The sequence below is a fragment of the Buteo buteo genome, chromosome 8 (assembly GCF_964188355.1).
Source record: "Buteo buteo chromosome 8, bButBut1.hap1.1, whole genome shotgun sequence".
In the NCBI taxonomy this organism is placed as follows: domain Eukaryota; kingdom Metazoa; phylum Chordata; class Aves; order Accipitriformes; family Accipitridae; genus Buteo; species Buteo buteo.
Window position 1 is genome coordinate 2847048 of NC_134178.1, and position 24233 is coordinate 2871280.

Below are 24233 nucleotides of genomic sequence, written 5' to 3' on the forward strand. Positions count from 1 at the left end.
CTACATGTAAAGCACATCCTTTAGCTTTAGTCTCTATTGAATTAAATTCTTGAGACTTGTGCAGGTTTATATTCACACTACAAACAAAAAGAGAAGTTCCCTGACCAAGCTGTCCCATTGCCCCCACTGCTGTTTTCATGGTGGGCACAAAGACTCTGGGATTGCAAGCCTGAGCACGCTGCACGGCTATTCTATTCCCAGGAACACAGCAGCAAGTCACTCGGGATCGATATTCCTCTCTCCCGAAGATCCAGCAAAGGTTATGAATAACAAGATCATGTAACTGGGTCTGGTGACAGAGCGTCACATCCAGCTTACCTGCCACAGCTGGACGCTGCCCACATGACTGTCTGGCTTTGCGTGTTAGTTGGGAGATTTAGACCTTTAAAGCACCCAAAAGGAAAGGCCAGGAGGAGTCAAGAAAGCCCAACAGCTTAGTCTGGTGCAGGAATTGTAGCTCCATTTCCCATGCAGAAAGTTAGAGGAAGAAGATTGGTAACCAGCTGTGCGACACCCTGAGCCCACTTTTGATTTCTCCAAGCTTTCAACACCAATGCAATGGCTACCAGTAACACCAGTTTGAAAACACAGCCGTGAGAGCAGCATTCCGGTGGAATCCACAAACTTCAAGACAAGATGAAAGTCCAGATCAGACTTTGGTCTTTAACCAGAGATGGCCAGTAATGAACTTCACTGACACAAAACAGGAGACACCACCACAACTGCATCAATATACCAACTGCATCCAGAGAGACCTTGAGAAAGCTGTCAGCTCTGGTCAATTTAAGTCAAAAAATATCAGAATCAGCTAATGTTCCAGATTTAAGAGGACAGGGGGTTGTTACACAACTAGAAACATCTTTTTTTCTGCTAAGGCAACTTCTGCTTTGTAGTTAAGATATTGTTATCAAACATTTTCCTTGTAAACAAGAAACTTTTGTACCTGGCAAAACCACTCCGCAGTGGGGCTGACCTAGCCAGCTGCCAGGCCATCCAGGTGCAACAGCCGGTCCTGCTTTGAGATGCTGCATCCAGAAGGTCCAGCGGGAAGCTGTGCAGGCCTCCCCAGCACGCCTGAGGAGCCAAAATGTTCTTTGTCAATGGCAGTTTATTATGATAAAACCGGCTTTACAAGGAGCTTAAGATTTATGGGAAGGTACGGAAATAACCTTTACAAAAGAAAAAAGAAGGGAAAAAGAAACGTGTGCAGCAGCTCGTATTTGTTCTGAAGCAAATATGCTCGCACTAACATCTCTCTGCCAGGGCTAATAAACAGAACAGAGCAAGCCCCTTCAACTCCCAGGAAATTCTTTTCTCTAGGTTTAAGAATACAATTCTCTCCATATCAACATTGCTCTTTATTGCACGGCAGTTACAGCTCCCTTCGAAGGTGACAGATGCAAGGAGGAATGCTCCAAAACATTACAGTTACAACCTCTGCTAATAAGCCCGTGTCTGGGGCCTTCTGCCATGAGAGCACTGCATCTAAACCAGATTTTTTGCAATGAACGCTTGTGGCAAAATACTGTTTTTCTTCAAGGCTCCAAGATTGTGCATATTTACCTGTGCTAGCAGGATTATTCCAGGTTGGTGATGCTGTTTCTAGCAAGAGGAGAGGCTACGCTGTCCACTTTTACTCAGACAACTTACATACTACCTCCAGGAATTGTCATCCCAGCACTGAGGGCTGCATAGGCCAGCCTGATGATCTCCAGTTCTATGATTTTCACATGCTGCAGAGATTAAAGATCGTGTTTTTAAGAGAGAACATGCAACCTGGCCCCAACATACCTGCTAACGGCCACTATGGCCGAGGATGCCGAGATCAGAACACTGTTTCCCCAGATGCATCGACTCCGGTTACCAAGCCAAAAGGCTTCGAGGGGAAGGATGACCAAACCATTAACATGAAACTTGCATGGGGAATATACCAGTTTTAGCCTCTGTTGTAATACCTACACGCAAAGTCAGGCAAAAGATAACACGTGTGCACAAATTAGTTCCATGGCATCTGTGTGTGTGTACAGACGTACACATATACATGAACAGTGATCAACTGCTCTCCTGTTCCTCATTAGGAAAGTCTGTGCCAAGCCAGTTGAATGTTTACAATCTCTTGCACTCTTACCAGCATGAAACTTTTTTTAATTTCCTGTACTTGTAACAAACCGAGGACATAAGGGAAGGATTTCAGTGAAGGCTATGTTGCTCACATTTTGGAACCATCTCCTCATCATGTGTGTTTGCAGGTGCTCGACGCAGTCATTTCCTGCTAGATAAAAGCATTCTGGTTTGATGTCTATTGTTTGCGATGTTTTTAAGGAGCAGTGTAAATATGCAGTATGAAGATGTGATCAAGTAAAAAGCATTTAAGTCAAGTGATACTTATTTAACCCAGGATTTTTTAAACATGCACACACATACCCATGTAAACTAAAGATTAAAAGCTGTTGTGTTTGATGAGGATTAACTAACGAAACAGACTGGACATGAAAAGGTTCACTTTGCTCTCCCAGGCAGCAAAAAGACACAGAATGGCTAACAACTGCATCAAAAAGGGCAATGAGGAAAGCACATCCTGGTGGAGTCTACGGGTGAAAATACATAAAATTATCAAGCAATTATGTTCTTAAATGCCAATGTGGCATATGCCAAATATTACTGAAAAAAATACAAGCATCTAAATCTGTATTCCTAACTCAGTGGTAATAATTTTCTCTAGGACATGAGAATGCATAAGGGAAGGGCTATCTTCAAGGGAAGAAACACATCTCTGCTCGTATTGCAAGAGTGGTGTAACAGAGCAGTTACAGCTGTGACTGATGTGTCCCAAGTTTCCTTTCCACTACTGACAAAAACACTGCTTTGATCCTCCCAAGCCTGTTTGAGCCATGTTGGCCAATTTAAAGAACACAAACACACACCCCCAAACCCCACACAAGAACTCTGCTCTCTTTGCTAAGTCAACATCCATCTTTACCAGCCTAAAGCAATCATAAAAACACGTACTGAACATGTTGGGAGATACTGTTTTTCTGCCTGAGGCAACCACATGCCTCATGCCTGTAATTAAGAAAGAGTTGGCCCATCTTATAATGCCCACACAGACTGGTATTTGCATTGCCAAGGTCTGTTTGTTTTTCTCTAAAAGTTTGTGGAATACGCTCAGCTGGAATACCTAACCAAGTAATAACAAAAATTTTTAAAAGCATTTTGAATCTGATTTACTCTATATTTTCTTCCCTGCTCCTTTTAGAAAGTTAGTGTATCATACAAGCACACATTTAATTCCATCCTTCCCCCATTCCTCATATTCACTGATTAATTTAGGAACATTTAAGACTCACCAACACAGTTTTAAATGCTCCGAGCTACTTGGATTACAGTAACTTGTGAAGCATCATGCCCCAGAAGAGAGACTCATGGAAATGGCAACAAATGATGAAAGGGTCTTATTGTGCAAAGATTTCAAAATGCTGGAAATCCTTTTGTATTTCCCTTCGCTTCACTTTTCCCTCCCCTCCCCTGGCTGGGAATAAGGAAACAGCCAAGTTATTCTATAGCTGGTTCCCACCACTGTAACGTTCTGGTTCCCATTGAGCTGTGCATTCAAGCAAAAACAAGAACAAACATTAACAGCTCCATTCCCATCCATCTACTAGACAGGAACTCACAGACGCTTCATTATATACCTCCCGCTGGCACTGATGAGGCAGAAGATTTGTATAGGAAGGAGGGGGAGACTCAGACAAAACACAAGAGTCATTGTAATTGTTCTCATTCGTAATTCTATTAGCTAATGTTAGCCAAAACATCATGCTACTTTAAGCTTTTCCTCACTGCTAAAAAATACAGGCATTGTAAACAGCATCTTGAGAACCGTTCACAGATTGTGCAAATGTCACATACATGGGTTTAAAGAAACAGGAGGGAAAAAACCAGGACCATTTTGTCTAACTGGAATTTTATTTTATATATAAATAATAACAAGAGACTGAGGAATTTAGAGACTTGCCACTTGCAATGCTGATGCTGCAATGGGACAAGCATGGGCGGACTTGAGTCCCACTGCAGAACTGAGGACAAGGTCTCAAGACTGACCCAAAATACATAGTGTCCTTTCACAGATTCCATACCAGAAGCCCAAGCAGCACACCATCAATCAGTCTTTCCTGAGGCAGGTTAGTCACGTTCAAAATCAAAATGGATTCATCAGCTGGTTTTCCTCTTTTTCTTGGGAAATTGTTGCTCATATCTATATTTTTTTATTCACCTATAACCAAAGAAAGGGAACAGAGGGGAAGAAGGGAGAGGGAAAGAGGGAGAAAGTAGAATTAACTATCATAGACCTTTTCTTTCCATTGTCAAAGTACAATTAAAATTTTTTTTCCTTTGATGTAGCAAGTTGATCAAAATCTCTTTGAGGACCATTCTCAATACCAATTTACTTCTAGTAAAGATATTTAACTCTTCATACTACTGACATTAGAGCACTAGTGATTATGTCTGCTCTTGAGAACCAATTCCTACAGTTGAACCGTATGGAAATACAAAAGAGGAAGAACACTTCACAGCAACAGAACACCAACTGAAATTTTGTGTAATAAACCAACTTTCTCAAAAATAATTCTTTTTCATTCTCATCAAATGCATTTCTTCCTAATCTCACTTACTCTGGTGTAAAGCTAGGGTAATTTAACTCAAAGAAATGGAATTACATCAATATAGAACCTGAACAGGGTGAAAATGACATACGTTGTCTTCATAGAAAAACAAAAGCCATGCCACTTCCATGCAACTCTTGAGCACAACAGCTAGATAAAATTAAAGCTTGCTTCTCCCATGATGGGTTGTGGTTTGAGCTGTAGTTTGCGTAAAATTATTGATGACAAACATACTACAATAAAAGAAGTGCAATGCTGCTGTTTTTTGCAATGGAGAAATATGTCACTGTCTCTTAACTCAAAGTGATTTTGTCCTTGGCTGACCATTCACAATTCAGAGACCCATGCTGCGGCAATTCTTTATGAGGAAAATGAGGTTGTATTTATTTCAGTAACCAGATTCAACGAGGAATATTGCCAACCGTTGAAAATACAGTGAGACTTTCAGGACTGATCTCATTCAGAATAAACAAATATGTCTTTTCAAAGACCACAGCAGCATTCTCTAACCTTTGGGATCACCCAAATCCAACAACACATCTGGAGTTGGGTACAGAGTTAAATAACTGGATTTTATTTCAAGCAGAAGTAACAAATCGCCACCCCCGCTGAACAGCTGAAAATTGATACTGAATTGAACTTTCACCATCTGGTTGCTCTAGGTCAAAAATCTAGCAGTTCCATTTATGTATCTCCTCTAGAAATAACACTTTGTAAAGCAAGTAAATTTCAAAACCAGCAGCACCCAGGTACTTTAAGCACCTGAGCAATTATCTTCACTCTTTCAAGAGAAAGACAGTAGAACATCTGAGACAGCAGCTGTTAGTGAGGTTTTCCTCAAAACTTACTTACAGCATGACTATACTTATTTTTAAAATCCTCAGGACAAAGGATCTAGATAACAACTTTAGTGTAAGTCTTCCTGACAGCTTTTGTTCCTTTCCTTCCACCGCCACCCCCCACCAGAAGAAAATGTGCCTTAAGCAAAGCACACTAGCATTTCAAAAAGTGAATAACGACCTACCAGAAACTATATTCACACAGTAAGAAATGCCAAAAGAAAATCAAAGCTATTTACGGGTTTCTGTTTGTAATGAACCTTGATATTTGTACAGTGTCGAACATACGTAAACAAAAGTTCAATTTTCCTGGCTTTTTATCATTTAGTAGCTCTGTCCTAGTTCACAATAAGCACAACATTTTAGTGAATTTTAGAGAAGCTGTTCTTCCTCTTGGTTCTCCTGAGTATCTTTACTCAAAACAAAACCTGTTCTTCCTTTTTTTTATTTTTATTTTACGTGGCTATTTTATAAAATACTTGGAAAACATGTACTCTTAAACACTTTATATTCATATGTCTGAATGAAAAACTAAAGTATTCAGTAAATCAGCCAGTCAATATACCTTTTTGCCCTTGTAAGTTTCCCTTGTAGGGAAACAACATTAGAAACTAGTTTTGCTTTTAAAGCTGACCATGTAACAGTGGAACGCTGCTGCTCAGCAGATGTGTGCATTCCATCACATCTGCAAACATTTGTGACTGGTGATGATGGATGGAAGAAAAAAAAATGGTGCAGTTTTCTAAATCCTGACTCTATTTACACAGTTGGCAGTTAGGAAAAAAAAGAATTTTTCTGGTAAATGGAACACTGCATACAAAAATAGTGAGGAGTCCCTACAATGCTAGGATCACTTTCTGATGAAAAATAAGTCTTTAACATAACATGAAAATAATATAGGGAAAAGACAAGCAACTAGAAAGCACGTTCAGAAAAGACATCCTTTATCAACTGATAACAGACCAGACATTATCTGATATTTTGTACTATATGATGCCCAATTACATTACCATTAGTAATAACAAGCCTCAAATACAGAGCAATTTTTGCCCTATGAAATTGAACCACCTTAAAAAACAGCTGAGGGAGTGTTTTTGTTTTGCTTTTCTAGAAACTGTAACAACCACAGGACTGGCTGGAGTTTAGAAAGCAGCTCAGTGGCCAAGTCAGAAACAGAACTGGTGTCTCAGCTCGAGCTTCTGGCTCGGAGACCTGGGAAATGCTGCCTCCACTTCCTCCAGCATTCGTTCCCGACTGATGAAGCACATGTCATTAGGGAGGTCCATCATCATGAAAGGTCAGGCACATCGTGGACTGTTACAGGCTGTAAGATAAGGCTGTACCCTAGCACTGATGATTCTTTAGGAAAACATTATCAGCAGGGCAGGGGTTTCTTTCCCCTCCTTCGTACCTGCACAGGTGTGACAAAGGCAGCAAAGAGGTTTTTGGTATGGGAGGTAGAAATGGGAAGGGAAGAAGGAAAAAAAAAACAAACAACCAAACCCCCAAACACAACCTTCACCACATTAATAAGGTCTTGCTAAGTTAACTCTGAACCCTTGGAGGAGACATACATTTACTTCCTATGCTCTAAGGATGAAGAATTTAGATTAGTTAACTTAGTGTTAAGGAGCATGCATATTCTTGACAAATGTCAAGACAAATAAAATTATCAGCTGTCTTCCTCTCTTTCTTCACCAATATTAAGAGAACTACAAGTCAAACTTGCAAATGTTCAGCTTTTCCAGATTATTTTGCTGCTGTAGCAACATACTATTACCAGTCTTTATCCTTTACCTGTTTGATGCCAAGTGATCTGGTGTTTTACTTCCGGGCTCGCTCTTCATTTGAAGCAGCATGGACTTCCAGGGACTTGTCACCCTCTGCATCACCCTTGAGGAGGGAAAAATATGCACAAAATTTCAATTGAGGCAATCCATGATTAATGTTTTTGCCAGAACAGAAACACTCTTCAAAAGCTGAAAGAAAAACTTCTTGCAAAATCAAGTGGTTGATGAGACTAATTCAGTATAATGTACTCAAATATGATCTTCTCCCAAACGGTTTCTCTATTTTAATCTTCCTGTAGTTAGCTGAGCAATTAAAGGATTTGAGAGAACAAGTAGTTCAACAGAAATGCTTTAATTGACTCATTTTGCCTGCACTAATAATAGAGGATAAATTCCCACAGAGTAGTTGCTATTTTGCATTCTCTGAATTCTGCATGGATTTATACAATAGGTCTCTTTTAGTACGTATCCTTTGAGAGAGTGTTTTCACACTTTCCCCGACATAAATGATAGAAATCAAAGAACAAAGAGAGGCTTGTTAGAGTGTCTGGTCTATGTATTTGCCAAGTATGCTGTAATGAACAGGCATTTGATTATAGTTTTAAATAGATATCAATAATAAAAAAAAATACTTAAAGGGCCACACAGATGGCTAGGGGATTGGAGCACATGACATACAAGGACAGGCTGAGACACGTGGGTCTGTTCAGCCTGGAGAAGACCAGACAAAGGGAGAACCTAATTGCTATCCACAGTTCCTTAATGGGCATGTATATATTTGGAAGAGCTAGGCAAATTTCTATTAGATCTAAGGGGGGGGGGGGGGGGGGGGGGGGGGATAAATGTATCACACCACTGACCAAGCACTGGAGCAGGTTTTCCAGAGGACTTTTTGAATCTCCATCCTTGGAAATATTCAGCACTCGACTGCACAAGGCCTTAGCCACCAAATCTAACTGCGAAGCTGTCTCTGCTTTGAACAGGGGGTTGGATAAAATGATCACAGGTCGCACCCTGCCTCAATTATTCTTAAATTCTACACATAAAGATTAAATGGCATTTTCTTTTTATTCTAAAAATATATTTTTACCAATATGCCTTAAATGTGATGGAAAATGTAACAAAAGAAGCCAGAAGAGCCTGGAAAACATAAACATTTCACAGGATGGGTCAAATTTATGTCCCAGCACAAGTTAAACAGTTATGTATAAGGCACCTAGTTTATGAGACCCTGCATATGCTGCGCTGGAGATATGGACCCAATACATCAAGATTCAATTATGAAGATAATTCTTAAGTTTCTTATTCAAAATATGCCTAGCAAGGCCTTTAAAAGGTAATTCTTTCTTTCAAAAACCCATTTTGTTTTGATCACTACCCTGGATATGTCATAGTATAGGAAATCACATCTACAAACCACACCCACTTCAAAATAATGATCTACTCTGTGATTTTCCTGTACAGGAACTTGTAAGTTACGACATTTTACTACAATTTATAATGAATAATCTGACTCATGATGCCTCATCTCAGGGATTACTCAATTCTGAACAAATGAACTAGAAATAAATTGTTCACAGGGAGTTCTATGTTTTTCCACTTGCTTGTTTTAACTTGTAAAAAGCAAATACCATCTAGGTAAGCTTTTTTTTTGTTGTTTGTCCTGAAAGAGGAAAAAAACCCAAAGCAACACACACACACAAATGTATAGAAAAACAGTGGTCTTGCTCAATTCCTTTGTTTCTGTGAGCTCAGTAGATCTCATCACTGGGCTTGTCTTCACTAGATCTGTGAAGTTATTTAATTCAAGCCAATCTACTGCTAAACTGTCATTCCTCACACAAACTCATTTGCTGAATTAGCAATTAAGAAGTTCTTTTAACTCCATCCCTGTATGTGCCTACTATGTAAATAGTGAGCTTGAGTGAGACTGATCAAGCAGTAATACTGGTAGCCAGAAAAGCATGTCCTTTGAGCTGGCAGAAGAAGTAAACACACCTAATTTTCCAACGAAGTGTCAAAGCCCTCTAGTCACACTCAAAACCAGATCAGAAGCAAAAGATGTGTTTAGATCAATGACCCGGAAGACAGACCTCCTCTGTGCCATGATGCCCTCTCATAATTACAAGCAGGCACATATTCAAGACGGTCTTTTCTACTTTCTGGCTCAACACAACCACTCCATGATATATCTGGGTGGCCTGAGGAGTTCACGCATCAGAGCTCTATCCCACAGAAAAAAGGGAAATATTTTGCATTCTTATGCTTGTGACAGTTTCAACCAAAAGGTTACATCAAAGGCCATATACATAGATTTTTAATATTTACATATTTATATGTGTAATAAATAGATATCTATAGGTAAAAAAAATAATATATTAGTATTGGTAAGTCACAGATGGTGTCTATCAACAGACCAGGCAGGAATGAAAACCAAACAATAAGCCACAAGAGTTTCTCTCAATCTCTGAAGCTGTTGAAACAATGAAATGACAGACAGAAAAAAAAAATTAAAAAAAATCAGTTTTCTGTAAGATCTTACTACAGACTGGACCAAAGTGGGAAAGAGTACACACATGAAGAAAGGAATAAGACCTGAAAAGGAAGGTGTTCTTAAAGCTCTAGTGCTGTTCTGGTTTTTCACATTTTGGCCACTTCAGTAAAAACAATGGGTGCCCAATTCAGTGTTGGGAGAATAGAGGGAATCCAGAATAGCTGAAAATACAGCAAAAGTCTTTGAGTGGTATAAAGATAAGAACTAACTGAAGAAAATTGTTTTTCTATGTGTTTCAGTATGTATTAACTTACTGGCTGGAACAAAACCTGGGTTTAAGCGACTTGGTGCCATTAACACATGCCCTTGTCACTTAAGGACAAAGTCATTATATGAGAGCTAACAACCCTACAGTACAATACAACAGTACAAATTATGGAAGCATCGAAACCAAAGGCAGAAGAGGAAGGGCAAAAGGGTTACATTTCATGAAAATAAAGTGAGCTGACTGCCAACCAGGACCCGATTGTTAGAACCTTACACGTGGTATGTATCGAACTGTGGCTCTGAAATACTGATCTTTAAGCAGTTTTCTGTAAATAAGTTGTAACCCTTTGTATAGAAAACCACAGTCCTTAAGTTTATGCTGCTGTTGCACAAAATCCTCAAGCTGCTACGGTTCGTCCATCCCTCTGACCTAAGGACAGGTATTAAAGCCGATAAACTCAGCCAGCATTAAACAGAGATTGATGTGGGAAAAAAAAAAGCAGCTGCAATTCACTGGCTTAACAGTTCAGCTAGTTCAACACTTCTGTAGGCACTGGAAGGCAAAAAGTGTAGAAAAAAAGAAATGTAGAAAAAGATAATCTTGCATGAACTATATTATTGGGCAGAGCAGAGGGACCAGTTACTCAGAAAGACTAACTGAAGGCAACACAGGGCATTAGCCTTCATAATTGCAAAACCCCAGTGATGAAAGTGTGATGCCACCTAGGGCTACTTAAAAGGGTTTCAAACACATCATTCTAAAAAACTGCATAAAGGCCTACGTTGGTATGATTCTCTACAGGTTCTGCACACTAAGTTTAAGATAAAAAGGTTTGAGACACATTTTCCATTTCACTATCACTTCCTCTGAAGATTTACAACCCCGTAACATAAGTGTTAATACTAATTCTGCTCATTTTTGTGGAATTACTTTTTGTGAGTAAAGATCAGTCAAGTAAGCAAAACATTTTCAGAAGATAAAACCCTTAAAATATACCTGGCCTCCCAACAAGACGGTTATGTTTCTACTACCATCTCCTCTACCTGGGGGAAGAAGTAGAAAAGTTGTCCACTTTATATCGAGATAACGTATACAGAAGCTGCATAACTACTCCTGCTGTCCCTTATTAGGAAAATGTTTCATCCTTCTGGAAAGAAAAAATATGAACGCTGATTTTTACTTATGGTACTTGCATAATTTTAGCACAGGGCTTTCATCCTGAAGAGCTGTCTCCTTCAACAAGCCAGCTTCAGGATACCAGAATGCTATACTGTAAACACTGTATTCAAAACTTGATCAGACAGACTTTGCTGTATGGAGGGGCTCCAGCCACAGTGTTTTGAAACGTAGCAGCAGAAGGTCCTGGAATTCATCTTTCTTGGCAGAACTTAGATTTCAGCTGATATGACCTCAATTTGGCACAGGTTTTTGTTTCATAAAACCTTCAGAAAATTAACATACCACATCTATTTTAATGACATATTGCTGCACAAACATGAAGTTATGCACAGCTGTGGTACCTATGACTATCAAACAAATTATGAGCAACATAACAAACAAACACAAGCCAAGAAGAGCCACCCATATATTGCTTGACTATTTGCAAGAATCCTTTGCGTAGCAACAGAAAAACGCTAGAGTGAATGTCACAAAAACAAAAAATAACATCTTTTGCTCTGGCATGGTTTCACAAAATGGGTTACATCTGCTGTAACAACTCCTCAAGAATAACATTTATATTTGCCTTCACTAGTTAAGGGATCTAGCTGCCTAGTACAATAATAAGAAATAAAGATACAAACCCAACCCAATTCTTTCACAGGGCTGTCAAATTAAGACAGAAGTCCCAGAATCTGTCCTAGAATGCTTTGCCAATTTTAGTACATGATAGTTAGAAGTATTTATCTTCTTCCATGACATTTCTGTATCATTAAAAGCTCCAATAAAAATGCGACTTAAACAGAAACTCTTTTGCTAGAAAAGTTGATACTGATTTGGTGACTCTAATTATCTGTATGGACAAAAAGTACTTTTTTGCACTGGTATAACCACACAGCATTAGAGATAGACTGAAAAAGTTTTTCTAGGGTAGACTTCACCTCTCACATCTCATGTTAGGGACATACCAGTGCTTATAGGTATTAAAAAAGGTAGAAGTTTTCATTATTAACTGTGACTGACCACATCCTGATAGAACACCACAATGCTACCTCAAAGAAAAACCCAAAACAATTAAATCAAACTCACAAAAAAAAAAAACCCAAACCCAGCCATACCCCCCCCAAATTCTCAACTATGTATTTTATACGGCTTCACGAGCACAGACGAAAAGAAGTTTCAGAGCAGACTTCTTCCATTAGAAATACTTTTCAGTCCACATTCTAGTGACTTTGAAAGCATGTGACTTTTTACAACTGCTGTTCGGCTTCTCTAGACACCAGGGACACAATACCCTCCCTTCAACAACTTCAGAGCACAAGAAAACAATGAGGCTGTATGCTCCAGTGGTAAGAGATCACTGAACATCTGAAATGCAAGCAATTTCATCAAGTGCGTAGTGCTTCTTCATTTGAGTCACAGGATTTTTGTATCTTGTCTAATCCATCAAGCTAAATGGCAACAGTTAACACTAACAATATCTGAACAATTAGATGAACTTTAGGAGGAAACCATTCAATGGCACTTTGCTCCTTTGTGCAAATAATTTTGGCAAGTAAGGGGTGTGATTTAAAGATTCTGCAAGGAGGAAGAGAAAGAAGTGTGTTTACATAGTGGTCTCTGCAATTTTGCATGTCGTTTGTTTTTCTGCTGAAGTAGCAAGTGCTTGAATAAGCCTTATAATAAGATGAAAGCTTCAAAAGTTTTTGCCTTCCAATAACAACCACGTGTTTCCTTTTGAAAGCCTGGAACACAATAAAATAAAAAGCTCAGCTAATTTTTACTGATGCTGTCAGTTGTCTTTCTGAAATATTTTAATGTTGCCTATTTTTTTGAGATCATTTTTGACAGCCTAGATTTTGGGAAAGGTACAGTACAATTAACTAACCTTTGTTTATTCAAAGAGCTATACAAGTGCATTTACTGAAGCGCCTAGGGCCAATACAGGATGATTATCCACTGAAGAAAGTCTCTACTCCCATAAGACTCAGCAACTGACAGGAGACGTGAGCATTTCTCCAACCCAGCTTGTTTGGAACTAGTCCCACACGTACACCTACACCTACTTAGGGAACTCAGTCCCGCACCTGCAGTCTATTCAAGTGCAATTGCCTCTCCAAAACATCTCTCTCTCAGTGGCTATACCCCTTACGTCTTAGGCCTCTGGGTTGAAAATACTACGTTCTGGTCAGATAGGACTTCTGGTTTACAACAACCCAAGAAGCTATACGTCACCGTCATCCTTGTATGACCTGTTACCAGTGTGAGCTACGGCTCAATCCGGAGGTCCACAGCAAAAGTCCAAGACTTTCTGCTGGTTCAAAGTTGTTTTCAAATCACCTGTTAGTTTTGCCAGGCTACATTAAACAACTAAAATAAGAGATGGGAAGTAGTCTGCAGCTAGGGCAGCAGTTTCTATTGACAGAACAAGCATAGCTGCTCAGAAATCAGGAATTAAAGATGCAGTGAGTTTAGAAGTGAATTCAAAACTACAGAAGATTTACGTTACACACGTGAACTTTTATTTCGTTAAGGAGCAGTTACAAAAATTCCCTAAAAACCTAACAGGCTCTCCTTGGCACACATTCAATCAACTCGCACCATTCTCTAGTCTCTTACACTCTGCCGCACTGAGCCATCTACATGTATTTCCTAGAAGTCAGTTTGCTTATCTATATCAGAGAGGTACAACTACAGAGACAGCTTGCTCCTCTGGGGTAACAGAAATGTCTAGTAGATAAAAACCAAACCCATCATTAAGATACTTAACTCCAGAAGCTTCAAGGCAGGTTCTAAATTATGATCAAGACATTACATAATGTAACAATTCATTAAAACAAGTTCCTATTTCTTCACAAGTCGGTACTAATCTTCAACTAATATCATCAATCAATCACACTGCACTTATTTTGAAACTTGGTAGTGTTTTGTAGAATGGAAAATGCATTTGAAGCAGCAAAATAGAATCCTATTTCCATTTCTTTGGGAGGAGTATTCATAAATATTTGCTCTAACATAATGAGGTCACTGCGTACTGCTCTATTGGACATTATTATCCAGTCATAACATCTAGCAATTTGTAGAAGCAAACAATTACAGATATACAAAACTAAAATCCTACAATTCACTACAGCTGTATATTGTGTTTGACCAACTCTACAGACAAAGTTTAAGTAGAGTACTGTGCCCAGTTCTGGGTTCCCCAGTACAAGAGAGACATGGACATGATGAAGGGACTGAAGCATCTCTCCTATGAGGAAAGGCTGAGAGAGCTGGGACTGCTCAGCCTGGAGAAGAGAAGGCTCAGGGGGATCCTAATGTACATAAAGACCTGCAGGGAGGGTGCAAGGACGGAGCCAGGCTCTTTTCAGTGGTGCCCAGTGGCAGGACCAGAGGCGATGGGCACAAACTGAAACACAGGAGGTTCCCTCTGAACATCAGGAAACATTTTTTTTCTACTGTGAGGGTGACCGAGCCCTGGCACAGGCTGCCCAGGGAAGTTGTAGAGTCTCCATCCTTGGAGATATTAAAAAACCATCTGGACACGGTCCTGGACAACCAGCTCTAGGGGGTCCCGCTTGAGCAGGGGACTGGACCAGATGACCTCCAGAGGTCCCTTCCAACCTCAACCAGTCTGTGGTTTTATATAGAAATATAATATACATTATTTATATATATATATATTTTTTTATATATATATAAAAAGCCTAATATAAAGTCTTAATATACACTGCTTTAACACACACAAACATATAAGCAAATAGTTAGATACCAATACAAACACTAACTCAAAACCAAGGATGAAATCATTCATGTACACTGAATAATATGACTTAAATATAGTGCAACTACTTTGAGGACTATAAATCAACTATGGAAGAGCACACTTGCTGAGATACTGAGATTTAAAGTAACTAAAGCCACTCATGCCTTAAAATGGTGGTATTGTATAAGCATGGACCACAAGAACGCTGGGAAAAAAGGCTTCCCTTCCCTGGTGAAGTACGCAAGGAAATCCTACTGTATCACTGATGCTCTATAGGGGGATTAGGGAAAGCTGCTCCATTCTAAAACTAAAAATAAGCAGGCAGACATTCACTTAATTGTATTAGCAATGTTAATTAAAAAATGCTGTTTTAAAGAAACCTCAGTGCTTGCCAAACTCTGGAAAACAAAGCTCTGTCATCAGATGCAGGCATCTCTAAGGCAAGACATCAGTCTGCTTAGCATAACACAGAACAGTAATGCCAGACCAAAAAGAAAAAGTGATTTGTAGAACAGAAAATAAAGATGAATGATATTCTAACTAGAAAAAATTAAACAGATAAATTCACATATGTGAATGTTAGTCTCACTGCTCATACAGCATTAGCAATTGGAAATCTAGAAAGCAGAAACTTTCAGCAATGACTACGCTTGGTACCTCACCAGGATGCCTGGTTCAAAGCAGATTCAAAAGAAACTCAATTTTTATTGGCAGTCTTCTGAATGAGAACCGATTAAACCATGGTTTCCTAAAACAGGGCTGTAAGTATTAAACCACACAGCTAGTTATCTATGAGTAAATCCCCAAGAACTGCATCTCTATAAGCTGCTGGTTTTATGACTAGATAGTAACATTTAATAGAGCAGCACACTGACATCATCATGCTAGAGCAAATATTCATGAACATTCAAAGGAAAAAAACAAAAAGGGAATAAATTGGAAACAAGATTCTATCTTCTCTCTTTCAAAGAGGAGATATGTAATGAAAAAAAAAGTTATTGAGATTTTCAAGATGGAGCTTGTCAAATTAAATTACTTCAAAAAAAAGAAAGTTAGCTTTGTTAAATAATCAAGACTGTAAGAGCCTTGATCCCTAGCATCCCAATCACAATACTCTCAACTCTCATATTAAACACTTAGTAGATTATACTAAAGAAAACTTCCAAACAGCATTTCTGAAAGTTTAACTTGAAATAAGCTTAATATTCTTCCACAGCTTAGAAAGACAGAATGAAATCTTTGTCTTCAGAAATAAAAAGCTGAGTCAGAGTGGAAAAAAAACCGCTATGGTTTGTATATTCTTTGTCTGAAAATGCCATGGTAAATTCAGAAATCAAGTTCCTCAGACTTCTTACCTTATCACTTTTTTCCCCAGATTTCTTCTTCTTAGGATTATCCTTCCAAAGAGACTCTACAGCAATATATCCCTGAAGACTCCAGTCATACAGGTGTGTACCAGCAACCTTTGAAACAAAAGATATCAGAAAGTATGAACTTAACCTGGGAAATATTATTTTGCTTCTTGTTTAAGTGGAAAAAATCTCAAAACGCAAGATCTTTAACATCTTCCTGTTCAAGCTTAGGGTGTACACCATTAATAAACATCTTGAAAGAAAATGACACATGAAGAATAAGAAAAGCCAACTTACTAAAAAACTATTTGAAGACTACCTGAAAATCCATCTGTATAAAAAGGGGTGAAATGATGCTGCATGGAAACAATTCTGGTTTTCTCTGTATTCGATGTTTAACAGATTTAACATATGCAACTTATTTCTTAATTTGGCCATACCCATTTTAAAGACAAAACACCCCCCCCCCCCACTTAGTCACTATTTTGCAATTTTACATTTTCACTGCTTTGACAGAATAGTAAGAGTACCCCTTTGTTTCTTTTTTATTTGCTATTTAGAAGAAAGATCCAATTTGCCGATAGATGGCTGTAATGAATAACTAGCTGTCAACTCTCAAAACAGAAGGCAGCTAGGAAAGACGGTGCTTGCTATATTACACCAACAGTTAATTTTACGACAGGAAAAATCCCTAAGTCTAATAAAATACTATCTCCTGCCCCTTACATGATATGGAACTGTAATATTCATAGCATTGTTTAAAACTCAAGAGTCTTAGGTTTTTACAGCTCCAGCCTCAGGTCAGTACTCACCTTCATATCACTATCAGTTTTCTTACAAATAAAGAACAGCAAAAATGGACAATTTGCCCAGCTAGACAGCTATTAAACTAAAAGACTTATGAAATCAAGAAATAAGAAGGTATCACCCTATCTTCCACAGCAGGCAAAGCTGGAAAACCAAAACTATAAGAACAGGGCAAGCATAAATGACGTTTGTGAAGGAGTTTTCTGATGTTTCTGAAAAAGTTTCTGAATGAAATTTTTGAGTCTCTTGCAGTCTCCAACAATTCACTGCTCAGAGATTTCCTGAGCCAGAGGTGATTTCCATGTGTATAACAATGCCCAAGGAATTTCCCTTTTATGAACTTGTTGCACTTCCCCTTGAACTCCACACAAATTTTTAGCATCCACAACATCCTGTGCCAAGGAGTTCTACCGCTGGGCACACATGGTGTGAAGAACCACTTCCCTTTGTCTGAACAGAATTAAGTACACCAGTTACGTACCACAACGGTAATGGACATGCTTCTGGGCAGAGATCACATTACTACTTTACGGAAGAGGCTATTTAATAATTAGGATTAAAAGAAAACAAACCCAAATCAGCAACTACATTTCCAAGTCACAACTAAATCCAAAATGTAGGCTGTTTTAAATGCAAATATCTAGCATATTTGTCACCACATATGACAATTACAGTTGTACTTTGTTTTTAAACAAGTTGGTATGATGCACTGAGTTTTCTCTGTATTTGAAGGTGATAAAGGGCATCAGAAAAAAGCACACCAACTGTTCCCAGGATGAATGTGTTAAATCTCAAAAATCCCTCAATTCAAACATTACAGGTATAGACAGTTATCATATTCTTTAGTATCAGGAGTGTTCATTCTCGAGCACTTGAACAAACTAGTTCTGAAAGTCAGAGGAGCCTATGGCTCACCTGGACAGATAGTGTGATCAGTTTTGCAAGCAGTACAAACCTACCAGGACTGAAAAATAACCACAATAAACAAACAAACAGAGGGGTTTTTGTCTGCAATGTTACTGAGGACACAGCCATCAACATAAAATGAGAAACAACAGCTATCCATAAGCCATTTCTTGTTCCTGCTTAAAAATACTCCATTAAAATACTTAAAACACACTCTAAATACCTAACAGTACAAACTTAAAAATATTCTTACTATAGGAGTCATACGATCAAGTGAATTATGAATTGCACTAGATGAGAAACTGGTCATTCATGTTGCTGGAGGAAAGTAGCTACATCACAAGGTACAGCAACCCAGATAGTTTAGTCTGCAACCATGTTTCAACACTGTATACACCTCCCAAGCGCTGGGACCCATGCACACATGGGTTGAAAAATACAGTTCTAGATAGACTGTAAGCTGCAAATTACAGGGTCTACAGGAACATAGCCAAGTAATTTTTATAACCACCCAATGCATCCTCTCATGAACACAACACTAGAGTCATACGTTAGGCTTGTGTTTTATACCTCTCTTTCTCATGGAGCAGATGAAGAAGAAGCAGGTGAGTACTGCAGTTGCCACCACTATTCTTGGGAGTGGCAGTTCCAACCAGGAAAAGTAAAGGAACAATAATACAAACAGTTCATTCAATTGTTCAAAGTGTTCACTCAAACATTTATACAAAGAGTTCCTTTCAAAGAGGGACAAGTTTTTTCCATTCAGTCATCTGGAATTCTTGATTTCTGGAAGATAACAATTTCCAGCTTGTTTGTGTTAAATTACAACATGCTAAAATACCACCTCTGTTCAATGCAACACTAAGTAAGTTTGTATGCTAAAATTTGAACAAACAAGTTCAAAAGTCAGATTGAGTGGTTCTCAACAGGGACTCTGAAATAGTTTGAAAGTGACCTGTGGCCCCAAACACCCGTACTAGGCACTACTGGGGTAGCATCAGCAGTCTCTAAGGCCTAATGTGCATGTAAACAAGCTGCCATATTTTAATTCCACACCATAAGTGTATAATATTGACTACACTGTATGTTATATGTCAAGATTATTGAGCAGAATTATGGTTAGCAATTCTTTATCTACATTGCATGCTGAGAAAATAAACTGAGAATCTGCTGGCTCTTCTACGTTTATATTGTTGAGAAAGTAGTCATAGTGCAATTTCACAAGCATTTCATTCGGCAGTAAACATGGATCAAGGAACCCCAACTCCTTCTTTCCAATCCACAGTTCCTATAATCATGTCAGGCTCTCAGTTGTGCCAGTACAACTGCTTATGCCTTGCGAACTGAACTGGGCAAGGGATGAGGTATAGGTTTAAAAGACATAATTTAGTTTGTTGTGAAATAAACAAACTTATATATTAGGAAGCTGTTCTTTCTTTCAAGAAGATAAGCGTAAGACACACTACTTTAGGAAATTTGAGAAGTTCTAATAACAAGGAACAAAAATTAATTCTAATGATAAAGAGACTGATTTAAGCAACTTCATAATGGAATGTTTTTTCCAGATGGAAGATAAGCCACAGTAAATTTCAAAATATTTTGAATGTATTATGATTAGCTGGAAAGCAATACAGTTCCAAAACATTAGTTAAAAGTTCCAGCAGAACAAAATAAACTTTAATATTAAATTCAGTTCCATTACCACATATACAGTCTGACCATTTGCTCAAAGTTATACAAATTAAAGTAAAACTAGCAGTGAGGCAATAAATCCCTTACAAATTTGTGATTTATTAGAATGATTACTAAAGCAGGAAAAAAAAAAATTATTCTGTGCATTTCTTCTGTCTCCAGTTAGATGAATACTGTCTGAAAACTACCTATTACCAATGATGAACTCTGTTGCCATAACTTCACTTAGCAACTCATACATTTTAATTAATGAAAAAAGTTTTCTTCCAGACAGATGCATCAAGTGTTGTACCTCAACTGCAAATATATTTTGCTGTGTTTATTTCCAACTCTTCAATGGAAAGTCATTAATAAAAGTGGGAAGGAAAACAAACAAACACACACACACAAAACTTTTTTAGTCTTTTAAAGTATGGTCAAATCTGAAAGTTTACCAAATGAAGGGAACTATACGACTGTAAATGAAAAAGCAGTGATGAAGTACTCAAATGTGGAAGAAAAATAAAAAGAACATAATATAAAGAATAAATAAAAAAGCTAAAATTTATGATCCAGAATATTTCCTATAATGTTCTATTAACTTGGCAAGTGAGCTTTGTACTGCAGGCATCCCTTTCTATGCTTACAGAAATTTTTTGAAAGGCCTATGAAACATTTCAAAGTAATTACTAGAGAGGAAAGTGCTTCCAGTTTCAGATTAAAGCATAAAAATTATGGATAGTAAGATCTGATACACTTAAAACTTTCCTTCTTTCAGAAAAGAAAAGTGCGAGAGAGATTAGAGGAACCAAAACAGTATCTAGGATATCACTCTCTCCACAGAGGTTTCCAAACTCATATGTCTAGTGTCCTGACCAAGTCAACAAAGCTAAACCTATTCCAATCAAGTTTCAGGCTCATGGTCCCATATCAGATTTTTCATTACAGTCAAACTAAGAACTGTGAATTAATCAAAGGGTAATCATGCACTTCAAAGTTTTCATAAAATAAACATGGTATTGTGAAGCTGTTAGTAGCAAATCCATAGTTAAGACTGAACTGAGCTTCTTTAAAAACAATAACATGAGTTTGAACACCATTCAGTCACTTCCCACTTCACTGTTCAGAAGGCAACTAGAATTTTAACACATAGTTTCCAACAGAAATGTCTAAGCTTCTTAAATTTTTATGTTTTTCTTTCCTGCTACTTGCATAATTTTCACTCCCTAAGAATAAGTCAACAGAACTATCTGTATTCAGAGCATCTGAATCCTGGAAGCACTAAAAAAAGATTCCATCAAAGATCAGGGTATCACCATGCTGCCAGAGTTCAAACACAGCGTTTTGACTCTCCCTAAGATGATGACCTTTCAGTATTCAAATAACATCATATGTTCTTAGGAATATCTATTTTCATCCTGACATCTCAATGTTATTCACAAGTCACCAATAACTGGATAGCTAATTTACCAAAGCCTGAAACACAAAGAATTTGTGACACTAAAACATGTGCACTGTGAGTGGTTAAAAGCTGGATTTGAAAAAGAATGTGGTGAACTGAGGAATCTGCCAGTACAACTAAGTGTGGACAGCAAGGCACATGAACTGACATCAGTAGGGGCTATGAGCAATTGTCTGGGCTCTTCAGTTCTTTCTGAACCTTCTTCTCAGCAGAATTCTTACCTCATTCCAGAATGTGCATGCTATCTTTCTTAAAACTCTATCCAACAATAATGTTTATCTCCAAATGTTGTTCCTATGATTTTCTAAAGAACCTCCCCGCCTCTTTTTTTTTTCTTTCAAACCCCATTTTCATTTGCTTTCAAGATACTTCAGGCTTCCTTAGTATTGTAAGTAAACATGCAAACTGTACTTACTAAGCATATTTACATTAATTTATAATTACTTGAGGTTAGAGATTCAGAAAGAAAATTATGCTCCTCTAACTGAAGACATTGCTCCAGATGCTAGGAAAAAAACCAAAGTCACTAAAAGAAACAGAATGTCTGACCGTCTTTGAGCGTAGATTGCATGTTCTTTGGCAAAATAACTATCATTTTGTTAAGTGCAAAGCACACTGACATGGCTTTTAAAAATGCATTACCAGTTAATTTGAAGGTAGGAGGCAAAAATCAAAGTAAAAGACACTTCTCCAAAGAAAGGTATCATCACTGACCTTTGCAATAGCAACCGCTTGCTGAGGATAATACATGGAGGCACCAATACCCATGAGACCCGCAGGATACACCAACTTCTTTATTTTTGAGCCTGTTTCATAACAAAAAAAACCAAAAAACCCAAAGCATTGTTAGCGTCTATGTTAACCAAGACAGCTGAATGGCTCTAACCTTTTATTTGTAATCAAAACAATTTTATCAAATACAGTTTAGCGTATTTTCTGTTCAGCCCTACTTGTTTCTTAAGAAACATGATTACTCTGATCAATAAGTATTCTTTTAACCTTTTTAAGAGAATATTTTTATTAACATCTTTCCATAGTGAAAATTACCTTACAACTATATTTACTGTAGTAATACATAATTTCTTTCACTACTGAATAAAGAAATAAAAGCCATAGTTAAGACATATTTAAGAGAAGCAAACCAACTGATACTCTTTTCTAAACTAAAAGGAAAAACTCAGGCAAAGAAAGGTTAGGATAGCATTTTTTTGATACAGCACGCAGAACGAGAGACATTCCAATACAAACTTTATAAGTTACCCTGACTCACAAATTTTGATTCTTCCACAACTGCTCTTATGAATAATTTTTCTTGATTCACTGTAGCAATTTGCAAAGCATTTGGAAGTACTTTTAAATTAAAGTACTTACAGTTATGCTATATGCCTATTGCTCAGTACCCAACCAAATTTTGAACATTTTAATCAATTTGAACTCTCTATTCAATTATACAAGTCTAAAATAATTTAAGTGCCTTAGAAGTTTATCCTCTTAGCACAGCTGGCCACAGGTTGTGTATCCTGGCTGGCCAGTGACAATATGCATCACTCAATCAGTTACAGGGCATGCTGCAGTTTATCCAGTCAGAAAGGAACACAGAAGGGAGCAGGTAAAGGAGAAAAGCAAGCAGTACAGGAGAAAAAAGGTCATAGAACAGACGTACAGGAGTCAGGATGCAGTAGTTCTGTTCCTCATAGAACAGCCTGTTCTATATGTGAAGCCACACGTGCTTCTAATAGAGGAAGAATGAATTTTGAAGAGGAAATAAATATTAGAAGCGTTTAGTGTTTCCACTAACATATGCTCATGATGAGATGAGAAACTCAGCAGTAAACAAGAGACACTCATAGTGTGATGTTGCTAGTCTCGGCTAGAGGGAACTTGTTACTAATTAGCTCTAAGAAAGCACAGAAAAGGCAAGCTTCACTACATCTTTACCACCAGAAAAATTACATGTTTGTTGTAATTTCTGGGAATGAGGAAACCTTCCTTACTGATAGCTTATCAGTGTGCCTACAATATCACTTTAGGAATAAATGTAATAGTTGAATGTATTAATGCCTTCCAGAGGCTGCTACCTGCTGGAGATACCCATTAAAGGAAGTTTAGGAATACTCCCGTATCCATTCCAGTACTACTCAACAAGGTTAGAACAAATCATCTCCAAAGGCGTTTTAAACCAAGCTGGATGACCGCACAATATTCACATGATTAAACTCCAAATACCGTACTTTCTACTTGGTGGGCAGCTGCATCTTTAAGTGTTACAGTTAGACCTGGAAGATTTTATCTGTACCTTCCAAGGGAGCAATTCTTCCAGCGAGACCAAGTGGGGAAGGGATTAAAATAAAAAAGGTTATTTAGTTCTAACTTTCTGTAGCATCAAAGTTAAGGGGCACTTCCTCCTACAGTTTGAATATTTTCTAGAAATAACAGCCAGTGTTGTAATTTACAACTAGACAGAAAGTTTCAAAATTATGGCTCCCATCCTAGAAGATTCACAAATCAGACATTTGTATTATGAGGAATTTTTATTTTTATTAAACTTAGGACCCTCTTGTCCTTTCAGATCCAGCCCCAAGACTGCACTTCCCCCCCGCCCGATTTTGCTACAGTCATAAAGGCTGGAAACCTCTCTCATTCATAATCGCGTAACTCAAGCAGCAGGAATTTGAAGAGAAAGAACTTTGAATGGGTGAAGTTGGAGACCTTGATTTTCATTTAAAAAAAAAAGCTAGAAAAAAAATACTGCTTTCATCATCTTCACTGGAAAATCAAATATTTTGAGGAACGCATATATTCACAGAATGCTTTCCATTTCTACATAGCCAAGCACATACTTCCAGCTTGTTCAACATGTACAGGTCCCACAAAATCTATTTTTATCCAAAGCAAGTCCCTACTAGTATTTAAATTCTAGAACTTTACAGTTCCATTACCTTCAAGTTTTATTCTTGTGGTATTTCATTCCACTGTATTAAGAATATCTCAATACAAACACAAAATACTTTTTCACACTTAACATTTCTTAAAATAACATTTATTTCTATGAAAGC

General features: G+C 37.9%; 1 protein-coding gene across 9 annotated transcripts in view; it reads right to left on the reverse strand.

The window, feature by feature from the left end:
* The window catches only part of APOO (apolipoprotein O), a 47482-nt gene that overhangs the window by 9095 nt on the left and 14154 nt on the right, over nucleotides 1–24233 (reverse strand). For all 9 annotated transcript variants that reach the window (XM_075033486.1, XM_075033484.1, XM_075033480.1 and 6 more), the window contains 5 exons: nucleotides 21892–21983; nucleotides 16335–16442; nucleotides 7301–7396; nucleotides 1564–4273; nucleotides 944–1074 (listed from right to left, as the gene is read on the reverse strand). In XM_075033486.1, the coding sequence (XP_074889587.1) occupies nucleotides 7328–7396; nucleotides 16335–16442; nucleotides 21892–21983 (269 nt within the window). In that variant the 3' untranslated portion in view covers nucleotides 944–1074; nucleotides 1564–4273; nucleotides 7301–7327. The remainder of the gene's footprint in view (nucleotides 1–943; nucleotides 1075–1563; nucleotides 4274–7300; nucleotides 7397–16334; nucleotides 16443–21891; nucleotides 21984–24233) is intronic.